Source organism: Callorhinchus milii, unplaced genomic scaffold (assembly GCF_018977255.1).
Source record: "Callorhinchus milii isolate IMCB2004 unplaced genomic scaffold, IMCB_Cmil_1.0 Scaffold32, whole genome shotgun sequence".
NCBI lineage: Eukaryota > Metazoa > Chordata > Chondrichthyes > Chimaeriformes > Callorhinchidae > Callorhinchus > Callorhinchus milii.
In genome coordinates, this window is record NW_024704773.1 from 3,435,970 (window position 1) to 3,454,185 (window position 18,216).

At 40.8% G+C, this 18,216-nt stretch overlaps 1 protein-coding gene across 1 annotated transcript in view; it reads left to right on the plus strand.

The window, feature by feature from the left end:
- The window catches only part of LOC103178047 (fibrillin-2), a 186,374-nt gene that overhangs the window by 80,606 nt on the left and 87,552 nt on the right, over positions 1–18,216 (plus strand). The window contains 4 exon segments of the mRNA XM_007892531.2: positions 12,780–12,932; positions 13,531–13,764; positions 15,871–16,017; positions 16,386–16,505. Coding sequence (XP_007890722.2) covers positions 12,780–12,932; positions 13,531–13,764; positions 15,871–16,017; positions 16,386–16,505 — 654 coding nt within the window.

Genomic DNA, 18,216 nt, shown 5'->3' on the forward strand with positions numbered 1-18,216 from the left:
ATCCCATTATGTCTGCGCTGACTCTTTTGAAGAATAATGCATTCAATACCCTTCAATACCCTTTTCCCCATACCCCTGTAGTTTACTCCTCTTTAAATATCTGTATAGTTAACCTGAAACAAAAGCAGAGAGAGCTTGGAAACCTCAGCAGGTCAGGCAGCATCTATGAAGAAAGGAAATTGAGTCAACGTTTCGGAACAGTTCTGACAAAGGGTCGTGGATCTGAAACGTTTACTCACTTTCCTTTCTTCGTAGATGCTGCATGACCTGCTGAGTTTTCCAGGCTCTCTCTGCTTTTGTTTCAGATTTCCAGCATCTGCACTTTTTTGTGTTTTGTCTAGTTAACCTTTTGGAAAGCTAATATGGATTCTGCCTCAACCACCGCTTCCAGCAGTGCATTCCCTTATCCTAACCGTTCTGTGCTAACCTTCCCATTTATCTGTTTGCTAACTTTTTTTAAATGGACGACCTCATATAAAAACTGAAAGTTTAGACCAATTGTGGTCAATCTTTATGGTCAGCCACTAAAATAAATGTTCTTGATTGATGCCCAATTGATTGATTGATTGATTGATGCCACGGGCCACAGGTTGGGCATCACTGGTCTAGAATGTCACTACAGTGCAGTTCTGAGGGAGGGGGACATTGCATTGTCAAAGATGCCATCCTTCGTGTGAGATGTTAAATTGAGCTCCTTTCTGTCTGTTCAGTGGAAATTGAAGATCTCATAGTACTATTCAAAAAGAGAAGGGTGTTTCTCCCGGTGTCATGGCCCAGATCTCCAACATAAAATCAGTCCGGGAAATCGGTCATTCAGTCTAAAACCAGTCATTCATTTCACTGCTGAGACATTGCTGTCAGCAATCTGACCGCCGTGTTCTCCTACAATTACACAGTCATTGCACTTTACAGTAAAATCCTGTAAAGGGCTTTGAGACATTTAGACAAGGTGATGCGGTACTATTATCAAATGCAAAGTTTATTTTTTCATATTTTTAAAAAAAAAGGAATTCAAGAGGTTAATTTGCTTTTGAGGCTCTTCCACAAGATGGTATCCAGTGATTTAATTCAGGGGGTTCAGTGAATGCGTCATGGGAGAGAAGACAAGACCAGCCATTTGAGCTTCAACTTGAATTCCTTAAACACATGGAAGCTCAGTGTCAGAACAAAGTTGGAACAGTAAAAGACAGAGCTGTCAGCGTTGGGAAAATGTTAGGTGTGAGATTCATGGTTGAAAAAACGAGATAGATTGCAATAGGATTCAAACATATGGAGTTGCTTTTCGCATTTTAAAAAAATTAATGTGAGTTGTAATTTTAAAATAAACTAAGTGAAACATGATAAGTCTGATGAAGATTGTTTTTTAAAAATTCAGTCTCGGAAACGATTGTTTTGCTCTTTGCACTGACCAGAGAATGAATTGGCCAAAGACACTGGGCACTGTAATAAAAGCAGGAGAAAGAATGAAGGGAAAATGGGTCCAAATACTAAAGGAATGGTGTTAAAATATGCTTTGTATTAGGCANTTTTTTTGGATATTCATTTTTGGGCCCATTCCATGCTGCTGGACTCAAAAAAGAACATTTCAGACAGACGTGAGGTAGCAGGCAGTGGTCTACACCCCATATCAAGAGATCTGCTTAAGAAGTAGGAGTGTCAGCAGTTGTGTCTGAATGGTTAAAATCATTTGGGAGTGCAGCACACATTCAAATTCTGCCAACTATGTACGACTTTCTATTTTCCAGCACTGTTACTGTCCGCAGTCCTATATGTTTTCAATATTCGCGTTTTATTTGGAACTTCTTATGGCTTGAGGCTCGAAAGGATATGGGATTAATGCAGGGAGCGGGATTGAACTAGCTTGGTCTGAACGCTGGTTCAGATTCGATGGGTCGAATGGCCTCCTTCCTGTGCTGTATATTTCTATCATTCTTCATGGCAGAACTCACCCAATTGAAGCAGACTAGTTGGGAGATGGGCATTACTAAGTCTTGAGCTTTCTCTTTGGAATCCAAAGATTCAGTGAGCACCAACAAACCCACGTTAGCATGTTGCATTTTCTTGACTATTATATTTATTACAATAATTAACAGTTCCAGCAGTTGACAGCGTTCTGGCTAAATCTCTTTTGGTATGTGAGGGATTGGGGGGAGGAAAAAAAATGCAGTTGCTCCAAGAAATGGAACATTTCAAAGAATTCACTAAAGCAGTATTAATATTTAAACATATTTTTAAGTGCTCACAAAACTCACATGAGAGGGAATGAAGTAGAGGCCAAAACCTACAAACTTCTGCTATAAAGTTATAGTTATAACACACAAAGTAACTCACGCACAAGCCCAGTGGATTGAAACCAAAGCCAATAAAAGCCTTTGAGAGGAGTGTGTTGAGAGGACCTGCATAGTGCGTGCTCTTTGCTAGTGACATTCAGCAGACGTCTGATATATGTACCTCTGGGACTACAGCCATAGACTACCAAACTCTGGGATATTTATTGACTGAGCTTTCTCCTCTCACCTTCTTGTTCTCCAGGTAAAGGAAGCAAGAATATACCAGTCTTGCTTCCTTTGTTCATAAAGCAAAGAATGTTTGTTAATAAACCAAATTAAAGGGTCATGTTCTCAACCATACTGGCTCTGCACACCTGTTACTCTATCCTTGCTAGGCTTGACTGGCTCCCAATATCCCAGCCAGTTGATTTCAGGATCCTTGTCCTGACTGTAAAATCGGTTAATGAACTTTCCTTCCTTATATGGCATTCTCCTCCAGCCTTATTCTGTTGTATGTACCCTTCTGTCCTCTATTCCTCATTCTTCACCTCCTCTGCCCACCATCTGTCTCCAGCTGCTATATCCTGCTCTTGTGGAATTCTCTCCTTACATTTTCTCACCAAATTCCTTCACACCCCAGCACCTCCATATCTCTCTTGATTTTCTCCTATCCCACTCCTCCCTATCTCAGATCGGTTGTGTGTTTCCCACCCTTGACAATGACACCATTTCTGGCTGCGCCTTCAGCTATTCTGTTCCTAACATCTGGCCTCTACTACTCTTTCTCATCCTCTCTGTTTTTAAATCACATCTTAAAACCTACTTATTTGACCATGCAATAATAATAATAATCCTTGCATTTGATATAGCGCTTTTCACATTTCTAGACGTCTCAACGCCCTTCACAGAATAGACTGTAAAGTGAATTGACTGTATATTTGTGAGCGAAATGCGGCAGCCATTTGCGCACAGCAGTGTCCCACAAACAGTCGTGAATTGAAGTGATCAATTTATTATTTTTTTCATGGGGATTATTATCAGGCGTGTGGAGCAAGGAAACTTGCCCAAGGTTTCACCCTGCCAGGAATCAAACCCAGGTCTCTCGCTTGCAAAGCGAGTGCTCTAACCACTGAGCTACAGGACTCCATGTCTATGGTCATCTCACCCTCTTCCTTCTACCTTGCTCAGTGTCTAACCTCATCATTGTGAATAACTTTGAGGCATTATACTAAATGAAGGGCACTGTATAAATCCAAGTTGTTCTCTACCTGCTTTCAAAATCTTCTTAAAAATAGATCTCTTAGACCATGCCTCTGATCAACCCCAATGAATTGCTTCTCCTTTCCTTGTTGATCTCATCATCTTTGTGAAGTGCTTTGAAGCCTTCATCTAAAAGGAAAGATACTTTAAAAGGGCAAGTTGGTGTTCTACAACTGAGCTACAGTACAGTAGGCCTGATAATGTATATGAGCAAATAGTAGTGGACACCAACCATGTGGTAATTGAGTTCTATTGATGACTAAGTGCTATCGATAGTTCCAGAATAAAATAGAGATTGTGATGGTTGGATTAGATGACAATGTTGTGAAGTTCTCCCCTTCAGTCTGAAAAGAGAGACACTGGAGAACATTGACCACATCCCCCATCTTGGAAACACAATGGTATTAGTATTGGAAAAGAACCATCAACTTGCATTGACAAAACAGTTAGTTCTTTTAACAAACGTAATAACATTTGGAGAAATACTAAACTAGCCCTCATAAAATCAGACCATACAATAGCAACATCTTATCTGTCCTATTATATGTGGCACTGAAACCTGGCCAATGACAAAGACTGCAGAACAGAAGCTTGAGACTTTGGAGATCAAATAACGTTGGAATCTATCTGCAAGATTCTCGAGATCTGTTAGACAGCTAAAGTGACAAAGAAATATTTCTAGAAAGAACAAAGAAGCTGGGAGGAAGTTAATTTGCAAAGAAAAGGGTCCTCAGTTGGCAGGATAAGTGATCAGATTAAGAATCCACAGAATCACATCAAACATCAGACTGGAAAAGAGAAATACAGAACGCCAAGAATAACTTGCTGAAGCACAGTACAGAAAAACCTCTTAGAAGCTAGACATCACCTGGATATGAGGCACAGTAGCTAGCTAAAATCAGGGATGGTGGAAAAGATTATAGGTGGCCCTATTTACCTGAGCACTGTAGGACCCACAGACAGATACTGTGCCTTGTATTCAGTTTTGGACCATTTCTCTCCACCATTTTCTTGTGGGGAATTGTCTTATTTCTATCTTTTTTTTGACATATCTCGGTTGTGGATGACATAGGCAGGACCAGCATTTATTGTCCATTCCAGATGGCTCTAGTTGGTGATGGGCCTTCTCTTTAAACCACTGAAATATTTGTGGTGACAGTGCTCCTACAAGGGTATTTGAGAGGGAGTTCCAGGTATTTAATCCAGGGACAGTGATATATGTCCAAGTTAAGGTGGTGAGTAACTAGGAGATGGGGGACAGACTTGGAGGTGGTGGTGATTCCAAGGTGTCCTGGTTCTCTTAGATGGTGGAGGTTGCAGGATTGTGAGGTGCTGTTGAAGTAATGTTGGTGAGTTGCTGCAGTGCATTCTATAAATAGTACACACTATTGTCAAAATGCATTGGTGCAGCCAGTCAGAAGGTGTCCAGAATAGCATGTCGAACATGTGGGGAGAGCTGTAGGCGCAGACTCATGTCCCATTGTTCTCTACAGATCCCACGGCACTACTCAAAAAGGGAAGGGAGTTTCTCTTTTCCGGTGTCCTGGCCACCAATCCCGCAAACAAAATGAGTCATTCACTTCATGTGTTTGTGGGACGTTGTGTGTAAATTGTCTGCTGTATTCGCCCACAAAACACATAGTCGCTGCACTTTACTGTGCATGCTGTGAAGCCCTTTGAGACATCCTCCCAACCTGAACGATGCTATGCCAATGTAAGGATTATTGTTATTGTTACAACACTCTACATGTTCCAGCTTCCCTGAGAGGTTCTGAAGCAAAGTGTTGATTGGATTGCATCCTTTAAAGCATTTGTCAGCAAAACAATTTTAATTATAGGAATTACCAAGTTCTCCAAGATGCTACCCCTTGTCAAGGCCGGCATATAAATGCAAGTTGTAGTTGTTGTTACCAGAGTATTTTAAACTAATGAAAGTGGTTGATCCCAAACTGGCAGCAGATGGTACAACACCTTTCTGCCACCTATAGTGAAAAAGGTCATGTTTACCAGGGAGGATTGTTATCGTTATGAGGATTGATTGAATAAATTGGGACACTATTCATTGGAACAGAGGTTCTGAGATGCTATTCCTCATGAAGAGCGCCAGATACATTCAAGTTGCTGTTGATCTATTAGTAATCTTAATAATTTTTGAAGCCTGTGAGAAGATAGACAGTGAACGATTATTGCTGCTGGTTGGTGAATTGGTAACAATGGGATTCAAACTCGAGTTAGAAGAAACATTTTTACGTAAAGGATTACTTTGCCACAATTGACTATTGATGCTGAGACAAGAGTAACACATCTGAAAGAAAATTTAGTGGAGGAGCTTGCACTATTATAGACTTGATTGGCCAAATGGCCTTCTTGGTTGTGATTTTATGTTTGCATTATGAGAATAGGGATCAGAGTGAACTTTCAGTGAAAGAGCTCACATCACCATAAGCTTGATGGGTCAAATGGCCCTTTCAGATTCAATTCATTTTATGCTCTTATGCAAAAACAGATTTACTGTTTTTTATGCAATGTGGGAGCTGCAGTAGAATTTGAAATTTGAGGTTGTCGGGATGAAATTGCTTGAGGGATGAAATTGCTTGAGGCATTCAACTTTGCACAGGTTTAAATATCTTAAGAATCTGAATTGTGTTATGGTAACCCACAGCCTCAGGCAGTAGGGTGGTTAGTCTAACCCATTGTGGAAGTAGCTTGTTATCTGCATTCTAGGCACGTGCTGATTTCAGAATATTAATTTAGATTATGCATCTCTGTGCAGGGGAGTTTTCCAAATTTCCAAATCAACCTATATCATGGAGCAAGCGATTGCAAAAAAAAAGGGGGTAAAGCAAAATGCTAGATTGCAGTCGTAATAGGGGATTCGATAATCAGAGGAATAGACAGACATTCTTATAGCCACAAACATGAGTCCTAGTCCTGATGGCAGGGTAATCCTCCTGGGGTTGGTTAAGTGGGATCTCCTTCGAGCTAAACTGGCTCCAAATACACCCGAGTGTCATGAAAGAAATAAAAGAGAAAATTGCTGAGGCTCTAGAGATTATATTTCATAAATCAACAGAGGAAAATTACATATCAGTAGATTGGAGAGTAGCTAATGTCATAGGCCATCTTCTAAATAGAGGAAGAAGCTAGTGTGGGTAATTAGAGGCCAGTTAGTCTGACATCTGTAGTGGGAAGAATAATGAAATCCATAATCGAAAACTATTACCAATTTTGTTGAGGCAAATATAATTAGAGCAAATCAACATGGGTTTCAGAAGGGAAGATCCTGTTCGATAAACCTAATAAAATTTTTGAGGGGTAACAAACATAATTTATGTGGGAATTACATTAAATATGGTGTACATGAATTTTCAGATGGTTTTTGACAAGGTACTCCACAAAACACTTGTGATTATGGTCAGGGCATGTTGCATCAAGGGGAAGACAGCCAAATGGATAGAGAAGTGGCAACAGGGGAGAAACCAAAGAAGGTGGGTTAAGGGCAATTACTCAAATTGGATAGATGTGGTGAGTGGTGTCCCTCAGCGATCTGTTCTGGGACAACTGCTTTCACGCTGTACATAGAGGGAGAAATCTCAAAGTTTGCAGATGATGCAAAGCTATAACGAACTGCATCTTGGGTTGGCCACCACTGCTGTATGTTTGCATTTTGTAGGTAAATGAGGCAGCCAATTTGGACCCAGTAGTTTTCAGCAAACAGCCACAAATAATCTCTCTGGGAGATTATTGGGCAGTGCCATGGGATCTTTAACATCCACCTACACAGATAGACCGGACCTCAGTTTAACATCTCATTCAGAGGATGGCACCTTCAATAATGCAAAACAACTCCCAGCATCGTATTGGAGTGTCAGCTGTGAGTTCAATGTCCCAATATGGGGTTTGAACCCATAACTTTCTGACTCAGAGGAACGAGTACTACTAACTGAGCCAAGCTGACATTTGAAGCTGACTGAGAGAAAGTCATTTTCCCTTACTATCACAAACTATGCGTCAGAGCTGAAGACTAAAACTGGAGCTGAATGGCCATATGACTGAAACCTGCTGTAGAGCAAAGTAGGCTCCTGTTAGTACAGTTCCTGAGAAGAGTAGCCTGTGTTTGCGACATTTCCAGTTCTTTATGAATTGAAATGTTGATTGATTAAAAAAAAGTTTGGCAGGTTTTAAGGTCTTGTCCGAATTCTAAGAAATTACAAATCTGAAGAAACAAATGTGGAATTTGGCATTTGACAGCAGAGATGGGAGAAGAGGCAGCTTTCACCAGGTGTCTGCAGGGAAAATAGAGGCAATCCGGACTGCAGCTGTTAAGAATTATCTTCACTTCAGTGACCAAAGAGAGGCTTTGGCCACAGACTCATTTACACATGACTTGAACAGGAATTGCTATGGTTGCAGAAGAGGAGAGGACTGATAAGGTATTAGTCTTTGTTCCCTCGTGTATGTTCTTCTTGTTAAAAGTTGCCAGTTTGAATTTTAGCTGAGGTTTTTTGGGGGCTTTTATTCATTTTCAATTTTATTAAGCTGTTTGGAGATGCTGTGCTGCATGACAACAGTTCTTACACAGTTCAGCATTCAGTGGTGATCTGTCAGTCTGTGTCTACAAACATACCAGGTTTGCAGAGTTCTACTTTATGCCATTACTTTATGCTGTACAAGTTTGATCCATGTGCATTTTCACTTGCCATTCATTTACCTTATGTTTGAGGTACAGTAAACTCCTGATACTTCAATGCTGGCTTAACGCTGGCACTACCACTTAAGTCATCATGCTGTCAATATCCCGGCTGCATTTATTTAGGTATTTATACATATGCCAAATTCACACTTCTGAAAGCTCATTGTCGAGCAACGAGTTATCAGGAGTTTGTACATTGATCTGGATTAGTCTGGTAGTGTGCCTGATCTTGCATTGTTCTAGAATCATGGTCTAAACACGACAGTAGTGCATCATCAGACAAGCAATGATCTGCACTTACAATGTGTAGTGAAAGTCCATGTGAGCAGAATCGTGTTGAAGAGTTTAAAATTCAGTGCTCTGGCCAATTCGCCATCAACAGCCTGCCTGCACATCTCCCATGTGAGGTGCATTTGTACAGTACAGTCACGTACTGATGTGAAATTGTTATCTTTGCTCTAATGGAAACGAATGCCATTCATACCACAGCTCAGGCTCGGACCCTCTTAACAACACTTACTATTAAAAGGTAAAGGTAGTTTTGCAAGGGTCAGGGTTCAAAAACAAAATAAAGCACAAAAAGTAACATTTCTTTTGATTTCAGAGCGAAAATATTAACAGTTATTAAGAAAATTCAACGCCTGTGGAAGACTGGAAATGGTGGTTGTAGTTTTACCAACATAGAAAAAACTGGTTAAGTTGATATCCCTAGGGTCAGTGTGGTTGTTTTTCACAGCAGACTGCAAAAGGAACCTTAGATATCTGTGAACATGGTAGTAACCCTCTTTCAATCAAACACTTAGGGTTAGGGTTAGTACATCAATTCCTTGAGGCGAATGTCATGTTAACAGGAATCTTTGCACCCTGAAAAGCTATGAATGTTCACTGACCCCGTGTCTCATCAATAAATAAAGAAGAAAGGTCTTGAAATCTAAAGAGCATTCAAAATGACCCATTGGCCCCTCTTTCCCCTGGCAGGAATGTGTAAGATTCCACAGATCCAACAGAGAAGAGGGACAGCTGAGTTGATGGTGTCAAAAGAGTTTCTTGAGTAGTTCTGACATTGCACGGAGGACTAACGGTTTCTGGATCATAGGCATGGACTACTTTGCCTTCTAGGCATCAAACTATGTTGAGAACTTAACTTGCCAAAGTAGATGCCAGAGAAATGAGTATTGCAATCATGCTTAAAAATGCACTCTTTGTTATTTCAGCAGTGTGTGGAACATCGATTGACTCGCTGAGAGCATGCCAATATGTCTGGGTTGTTAATGCACCTAAATGGGAAGGAAATGGGGTTTATGTCAAATAGCTCGTAGCTGAGTTTTTCAATAGATTTTAATGTACCAAATGTACCAAAGCATTTGGGAATGTTAGATGAAATTTGGCATCTTTTCATTTCAAGATTTTTCATTTTGCCTGCATATTATTATTTCATTTTTATTAAATCTCCTCTGGAGCTGAAAGCACTGCACCGAAGGACATTCAAAACTCCAAAAAGAATATCAAAGATTAGTCTACAACTTTAAATTTGTTTCTCACTGACCACTATCCACATATCTTCTTTTAAGTTAAGTATTTGATACTTAAAACTTGATATACAACTCTCCATTGATTTTCTGCACCAATTATTAGCAAACACAGAGGTCAATTTGTGCATAGTAATGTGTCCCAAACAGCCTTAAAGTGAATGACCAATTTTACCTGGGGGATTGTTGGCCAGAACACTCTTTTCAATTCTTAAGAACAAAAGAAAATATGAATTGCTAGATGAAAGAAGACCAAGGTCTATCCAGTTTGCCTTCCACCATCCTGGCAGCCGCATGCACATGTCATGCCCAAAACTATATCCTGTATCCCGAGATATTATTTCCTTACAGAAATATATCAAATTTGTTCTTGAAATAATCTTTTCCTCTTCCAAGGGAAGGTTCCTGAGGGAGCCTGTTCCATACATTTACTACTCGCTCACTGAAGTAGTGTTTATGCAATTTTGTTTTGAATTTACCCCCCTTCAATCCCAGGCTATGTCCTCTGGTTCTACTGTTCAGTACATGGTAAAAAGATGATCATGGTCTACATTATCCAGGCCCTTTAGAATCTTAAATGCCACAATTATATCCCCTCTCAACCTTCTTTTCTCCAGGGTGAACATGCCCAGTTTACCTAATCGCTCCTCATAGATCTGTTCCTCCATCCCTTCAATCATTCTGGTTGCCCTCTTCTGTGTCATTCTGATTCGTGTTACAGGCTTGATGCCTGCTCCCCGCCCTTTCCACATTACTATCAACCAAGTTTTTAGATTCTACATCCCTATGCTCTAGAACTCCCACCCTTCTCCATCTTACCCCTTATCTTTCCGTCTTCAAGTCCCACCTTAAAATTCCATGTATGGTCACCTCCCCCGTTCCCCCCTCGGCGTTCAACCCCAGGATAAGATGTTATCCTATATAAAGTGTATTATTTAAATCAAGTTGTTATTCCTTGTGAGTGTGATCCAGTGACCCAAGCTGGAAGGTATGCATCTATAGATGTAGCATGCAATTAAACAACAACAAAGTCCCTCTCCCGTCATCCCTAACATAAAATTTTATTTTATGTTAAAGATGAGCTATTGTGATGCTTTATGTTTGAGCACAGTGTAGAGCAAGATATAATATCTTGTAAGCAGCAATATGATGCTGGAATAAAAGGTGTGACCACTGTTCACAAAGCAGCACCACTCCACTTCAATACCTTCAGATTTGTTGTTTAAAACACGCAATCAGAAGAAGAAAGAAATCTTCATCGTTATGCCATTTCTTCAACTCGCACTTATAGTGGAATGTGCACCTCTTTGGCTCAGGATTCAAAGCATGCATTAAACATCTTGACAAGGGTTGGCATCAATCTGACCATGACCACACATGAAACAGGCCATTCTTCCGTGCTTGTGAACTAGGAAATGTAAACTTTGCTCTGGCGGCTTTTTGGCTCCGTTCAGATTTGTGTAAGTAGTCAAGGAAATGAATGAGAAGTGATTTCAAATAACACAATAAATTCCATCTGCGATTCATTTCAGAGCACTTCATTTTACCACGACCCAATTAAGCTTGAGAAAACAGTGGTACCTTTGCTCCAACTCTGATAGTCTACCGCGGGTTGCTTTTGATTACCAAGATTATAGACCGTATACAATAAGAAAAAGAGAGGCTGTGATAAATTAAAGGGCATGTTATGACATTTGTTCTCTCCTGTATGATGATTCAGTTCTGGTCTACCTTATGTTAGTGGCATATGTTTAGCCACAGGAAGGTTGTCTTAGATTGAGAACCCCGGGGACCAGCCAGGGTCTATACGTTCAGTGCAACATCAAGGTTGGAATGAGTAGCAGAGAGCAAAAAATGAAGTAAGAAGAAGTTAGGTGGCCCCAAGCTTGGGGTTCAAACCTCCGCAAATTGCAAGAAGGAGAAAAGACTGAGGGAGATGGGGAATTTCACATTAAGAAGAATCTGGAAAAAGAACAGGTGGTATTAGAAAAAGGTACAGGATGTCATGTTTATTGCTTGGGAGAAACAAAAAAGGAAAGTTTGAAAAAAATCGCACATAGGAGTATCAATAAATATCAATGAATAGAGAGGGGAGGCTTCTCTATTATATTGATATTTTATTGATACCACTTTGTGTGAAAATTAGTCATGTTGAACACACGGCTTCTTTTTAAAAGAAAGAATCCTAGTCAACTTAGTACAATGTCCTTCCAACTCTGAGACCCGGTTGAATCCAATCCAGAGAAAATAGGAAATTTCGAGGGCAAGAATGTAGATAGATGAGGATCAGTATTGGAGCCATCAGAGATAAAATGTGGTACTATTGGTTAGATCTGCAAGAGATGTGAAGAAACTGTCTTTGAAGAATTATAAATGCAATTCAGTGTATATAAATAGGGCCTTTAAGATCAGGGGAATGTTTCAAAGAAATTATTAGAATTGGAAGAAACAAGAGTCATGGGTAGACAGTATGGTGGGTATTCTGGGAGGATGTGATTAAATGATCTGGAAGTTCTTTGTCATCTGAGACAATCTTGTGAAGTGTGATCATTATTTAATAATAATAATAATAATCCTTGCATTTGATACAGCACCTTATCATGTCTTCGAGATATCTTGAAGAGTTTCACAGGATACACTGTAAAGTGGACTGACTGTATATGTTGTGGGCGAAATGCGGCAGCCAATTGCACTCAGCAGTGACCCACAAACTCGTGCTTTGAATTGACAAATTTATTATTATTTTTTTGAGAAGGAAACTCGCCTCTTGTCAATGAGTCATTCCACTTCAGAGTGACAAATTATCATTTTATCTCTATCCCTCTATGCACCAAGATTTATTGAAGTGTACTTGTATAAATTGTGGTACCCTTCGTGCTGTTTTCTGTTTCTGTGATGTGTGTGGTTCATATGTGGCTGGTGAAACCATATATTTTAAATTTTACACATTTATTGACAGTATGGTCCTGTTAAAGCACTGCAAAAACATGCGTGATATTAACCAGATTTATTTTGCTTCTTCACCAGATCAGAGAGCTGGTACCTGCTTTTCCAGCTTGGCTAATGGACGCTGTGCCCAGGAGCTGAATGGACAATATACCAAGATGCAGTGCTGCTGTGAGTCTGGACGGTGCTGGGCACTTGGTTCTGTTCCAGAGATGTGCCCGATCAGAGGATCAGGTGAGAAGTCTATCGATAATATTAAGATTTTATGCACCTTAAATCAAGTGAATATTATTCATTTAAGTTCAAAAATAATAAAACAAAACTCAGACAAGTGTCCAAAGCTCATCTCAAATGAGCATTCAGGTTATTTTGCTTTGTGCGTTCAGTGCAATCATTGGCTTGGGCTTAAATGTTATTCTTCCTTAGTAAATTTTGCAAATGTATCCCTAGCATCTTTAATGAACTAAAATGCAGTTTGAAAGTACAGTCTTCTACAGTAATATCTTGCAGTCTCTGTGTCCCAATTGGGTGAGGAACAGAATGTCAAATTTACCATTGCTTTGCTTGGCTCATCTCCTTCATTATTTCTTTCCTGGGACAATCAACAGACTTACAATCAAAACTTAGAGTCACAAATCCATTTATTGGATTACCTCATTTTGTGCCCCTTTTCTATCCTTGTTTATCCCCTTGGCCCCTTGTCTAGGTTAATAAATACGAAGAATGATTTTGCTTATTGTGTTTATCTTGCTACATTACATTTTCTTTATGTTTAAAGCTGGACTAATTTTAACATGCATAATTGTCTAATATCACTATCTTTGTAATCCAGATGAATATCTCAGGCTTTGCATTGAGGGAGCTCCCGCCGTACAAGGTGGTCCACACCATGGTCCAGACACCAGACCCGGGGGAAACGGATTTCACCCAGGAATTGTACCTGGATTTGGGCCAGGTGGAGGAGGATTTGGTCAAGGATTTGTGCCTGGACAAAGACTTGTTCCTGGTCAAGGATTTCTTCCAAGCAGAGGTCCAGGGTTTAACGGAGGGCAATTTCCAAGAATTAGTAAGTTTGAAATTTGTACCATTCAGTTGTTAGGAAAATAGTTTGAAGGAAAGTAATGATAGAATATTAATAAAGCATATATTGAGACAGAATTAATTAATACAGTCCAACCACATCATAACTCACTTCATTGTAGTCTGGGTCCACTTATGGTGAGGTCACACAGCGGACTGAAGTGGTTACGATTCTGGCTCCAATTGGCTATGTGCACATGGGATTCTAAAGGATTACACAGTGAGTTTAATGGAAAGTTTGGTGTTATGTGTCTTTTTGACTCAGTTGGTAACATTTTTGTCTCTGTGTCAGAAGGTTGTAGGTTCAAGCTATAATAATAATAATCCTTGCATTTGATATAGCGCTTTTCACGTCTTCTAGACGTCTCAAAGCACTTCACAGAATAGACTGTAAAGTGAATTGACTGTATATTTGTGGGTGAAACGTGGCAGCCAATTGCACACAGGAGTGTCCCACAAACAGTCGTGGATTGAAAATGACCAATTTATTGTTGTTTTGTTTTGGAGGGATTATCATTAGGCGTGTGGAGTAAGGAAACTTGCCCAAGGTTTCACCCTGCCTGGAATTGAACCCAGGTGTCTCCAGGTCTCTCGCTTGCAAGGCAAGTGCTCTAACCACTGAGTTAAAGGGACTCCACAATCTGAAATTCCATTGCATCAAGATCTGAGCTCAAAGTGCAGATGGACACTCCAGTGCTGTGGTGAGGGAGAGTTGCATTATTGGAGATGCTATAGATGGACATTAAAGATTCCCCTAACACTATTCAAAAATAGAATAGAGTTTTGCCCAGCATCTCCGTCAGTATTCTCCAGATTACTCATTTCATGGCTGTTTAGAAAACCAGGGGACTGTAATTGAGTTCAAACGCAATGTGACATTATGCCGCAATTCAGACGCAATGTGACATTATGCCACAGCTTAGAAGTTTTATCTGCGGATATCTTAGTAAATGATGTGTATCATATGTTTCCCAGCTTCGAATGTGCTGAAAAATTTACTGTTGATTTTCTAAAGTATTCGGCTCTGGAACTCTATCCTCCAGTGCCTTCGCCGTCTCCTCCCTTTCCTCCTTCAAGGCCGGTCTCAAGACCTTTCTCTTTGACCGTGCCTTCAGCTCCCCTCTCGACTCTCTACCCCCTCCTCTCTCCCTCCCTTCCCTCCCCTCACCCTGACCATTTCCCCCCTGCTCGGCTCCTGACCCAACTGTACAGCGCCTTGGGACGTCCTCCCGACGTGAAAGGCGCTCCATAAATGGAATCTTGTTGTTGTTGTTGTATTAAAAGTTTTGAAGAATGCATTTTTAGAAATGTGATCATTGTACAATCCTCAGCACATTAAAGCTTATTATCACATAAATTCGCTGGGGACAGGGATTCTTCCCTCTCAGCTCCTGTTAAACCTACACGCCAAAGCCCTAATGGGTAGGGTGAGCCTAACTGCACATGTAGTGGGAAGCTTACCACACAGTATTTACATTATCCTTCCAGGGAGAAAGTGCATATTCCATGTTTAAGTGGCATAAATATGGGGAACTCCCAGTCTATTTTGGGTATTCTTAAACAAGGTGATGGGTTTCCACATGTCAGACACCTGGCTGGCCAAAAATGATCACATAAATTTGGAATTAGAAAAGAGTCTTTGGCTCCTTCCAATAAATTATGTGCAAATATTACCAGTATGGATCCTTCCCAATTGATAATAACCTTTGTGTTTGACACAGCACAAAAGTTTGTTTCGCTCACAAAATATAGTCAGTTCACTTTACAGTATATTCTGTGAAACTCTTTGAGACGTCTTGAAGCCGTGAAAAGCGCTATATCAAATGCAAGGATTATTATTATTATTAGCACCTCATTATGCCGTTGACCCGTCTCAAAGTGCTTCACAAGAATTACGGTAAAGTGCTGCGACTGTGGAATTATAGGCTAACACCACAGGGTGTCAGCCTATACTATGAGCTCAAAGTCCCAATGTGGACCTTTGAACCCACAACTTTCTGACTCATTGGTGAGAATGCTGCCACTGAGCCAGGGAGACACTTTGATATCCGGAGGGAAGTATCATCAAATCAATATTGTACATTTGTTGCAGGCACTGCTACAGTCAACGAAACATCTGTGGACATCTGTAAGCATTTCACCAATCTCTGCTTGAATGGACGCTGCATCCCCACACCTTCAAGTTACCACTGTGAATGCAACATGGGCTTCAAGCAGGATATGCGTGGAGTATGCATTGGTAAGGACCAGACCAAGTAGACTTTGAGGAAACTGATTTCACTTCACCCAGAGATAAAGTTATTAGGAATGAATTTGTGAGCATCGGCGAGTATGAATGTTGCTCAAATTCCCTTAGCTTCAGACTGAGTATCCCTCTGATCTAATGCTTTCACTTTTAACTAAATGATAATTTGTTTCCAAATCTTACTTTTAATCTTTTCCCCTTAGATTTGGTATAGTGCCTTTTATGTCAGGAGGACATCCTAAGGTTCTTCACAGGTTGACTGTAAATTGGAGTGACTATGTGTTTCATGGTGAAAGTGTTTGTTCCTGCAGAGATTTTTTTTTAACTGAGATGTTTCTTTGTTTGCTTATTGCTCTGTCCAGATGTTGATGAATGTACATCAAGCCCGTGTACAAATGGTGACTGTGTTAACACGCCTGGCTCCTACTACTGTAAATGTCATACTGGTTTTCAGAGCACCCCCACCAAACAGGCCTGTATCGGTAAGTATTTTGGAGAAGTTGATTTGTACCAATTAAGAACTTAACAACAGCAACGTTACATTTGTAAAGTGCCTTTCACATCGGGAGGATGTCCCAAGATGCTGGACAAACAAAGCTTTGGACCTGAGCTGGGGGTCAGGGAAGGTGGAGGGCAGGGGGGGAAGCAGCGAAATCAAAAGCACGGTCGAAGAGGAGAGTCTTCGACCGTGCTTTCGATCTCACTGCTTCCCCCCTGCCCTTAAGCTATCTTGAAAGACATCCTTCAGCATATTCAAGACATTCACCTATTCCAATTATTTCATTGTTTCCTCACAGAGTTAGTGGATAATCACACTGAGCCAAACGGAAAATAGTTCAGGTTTTATCACTGCCCTGTGTTAAGTTTGGTGATCCAAGATTTGAGCACTTTCCAGTATCCATCTTTCATTTAGCAGAGTAGCCAGGCCACACACGCTTTCATTGCATCGAGGCTTGACTATGCAAACTCCCTGCTTGTCGGACTCCCCAACTCCTCCCTCCATAGGCTGCAGATCATCCAGAACACTGCAGCCCGTGTCCTCTCCCGCACCAGGCTCCGTGAACCCTATCAAACCCATCCTTGCCCGACTCCACTGGCTTCCCATCACACAGAGAATACAGTTCAGCATCCTGGTTCGCACCTTCAAAGCCCTCCATGGTCTTACTCCCCCCTACCTCTGCGACTCCTAACCCCCTACCATCCTGCCTGCTCCCTCCGCTCAGCGGGCTCTGGCCTGCTTCACGTCATCCGCCTTATCTGCCCCCCGCCTTCTGTCACTCTGCCCCCACCCTCTGGAACTCCATTCTGCAGTTCCTCTGCCTCACCCCTCCCTTGCCTCCTTCAAGATCCATTTCAAGACCCTCCTCTTCAACTGTGCTTTCGATCACTCTGCTTCCCCCCCGCCCTCCACCCTCCCTGATCCCGATCCCCAGCTCGGGTCCGAAACTGACTGTCTAGCTCTTTGGTGATATCCTCCCGACGTGAAAGGCACTATACAAATGTAATTTTTACAAGACTCTTCTAGATTTAAAACATGAAAATACACAGTTAAAAAGTAACATGGTTTTGTTCATTTTGTGTTTTTGTTTAACCTCTGTGCATCTTGGCAGGTGTTCCTCTGGTTTTTGAACATGGTAATAGTTCGGTTGTACACTCATTTCACTAAGACTGGAATTATGAGTGTATCACAGTACTTCCCCATGAGTACAAGACCAGGAAAGCAATTTGGAAAGGCTTGTGTGGTCGCCCACTATATTGATTCAGATTGTGCCAATATAAGCAACACAAGAGAAATTGGAATGGTGTTACTAGACATGTCTACTCTATAGTTACAAACCAGAAATTTTATTGTAGGCTGCTCCGCAGTACATAACTACATTTACTCATTATTTTATAGTAGCGTTTGCCAAAAAGGCAACAAGTCTGGGTTTGTAAGCAGAAGACTGGAAATGTGTTTGGAAATATGTTTCAGACTGTGCAAATGTGCACTGTGCTACATGCTAATTGTAAAAGCAGAATTTACTTATTCTAAGAACCACATCTGTGCACAATAAAGTAATATATTACTAAGAATGTCTGAAAATAATGGGTCTTTGTTTGAAGTAGTTGAGTGTAAATATTGGACAGCTTTTGGAGACTGAGGAACCCAGACCAGTTGGAATTATTGCTCAATACCAATCTGATCTTCGAAGC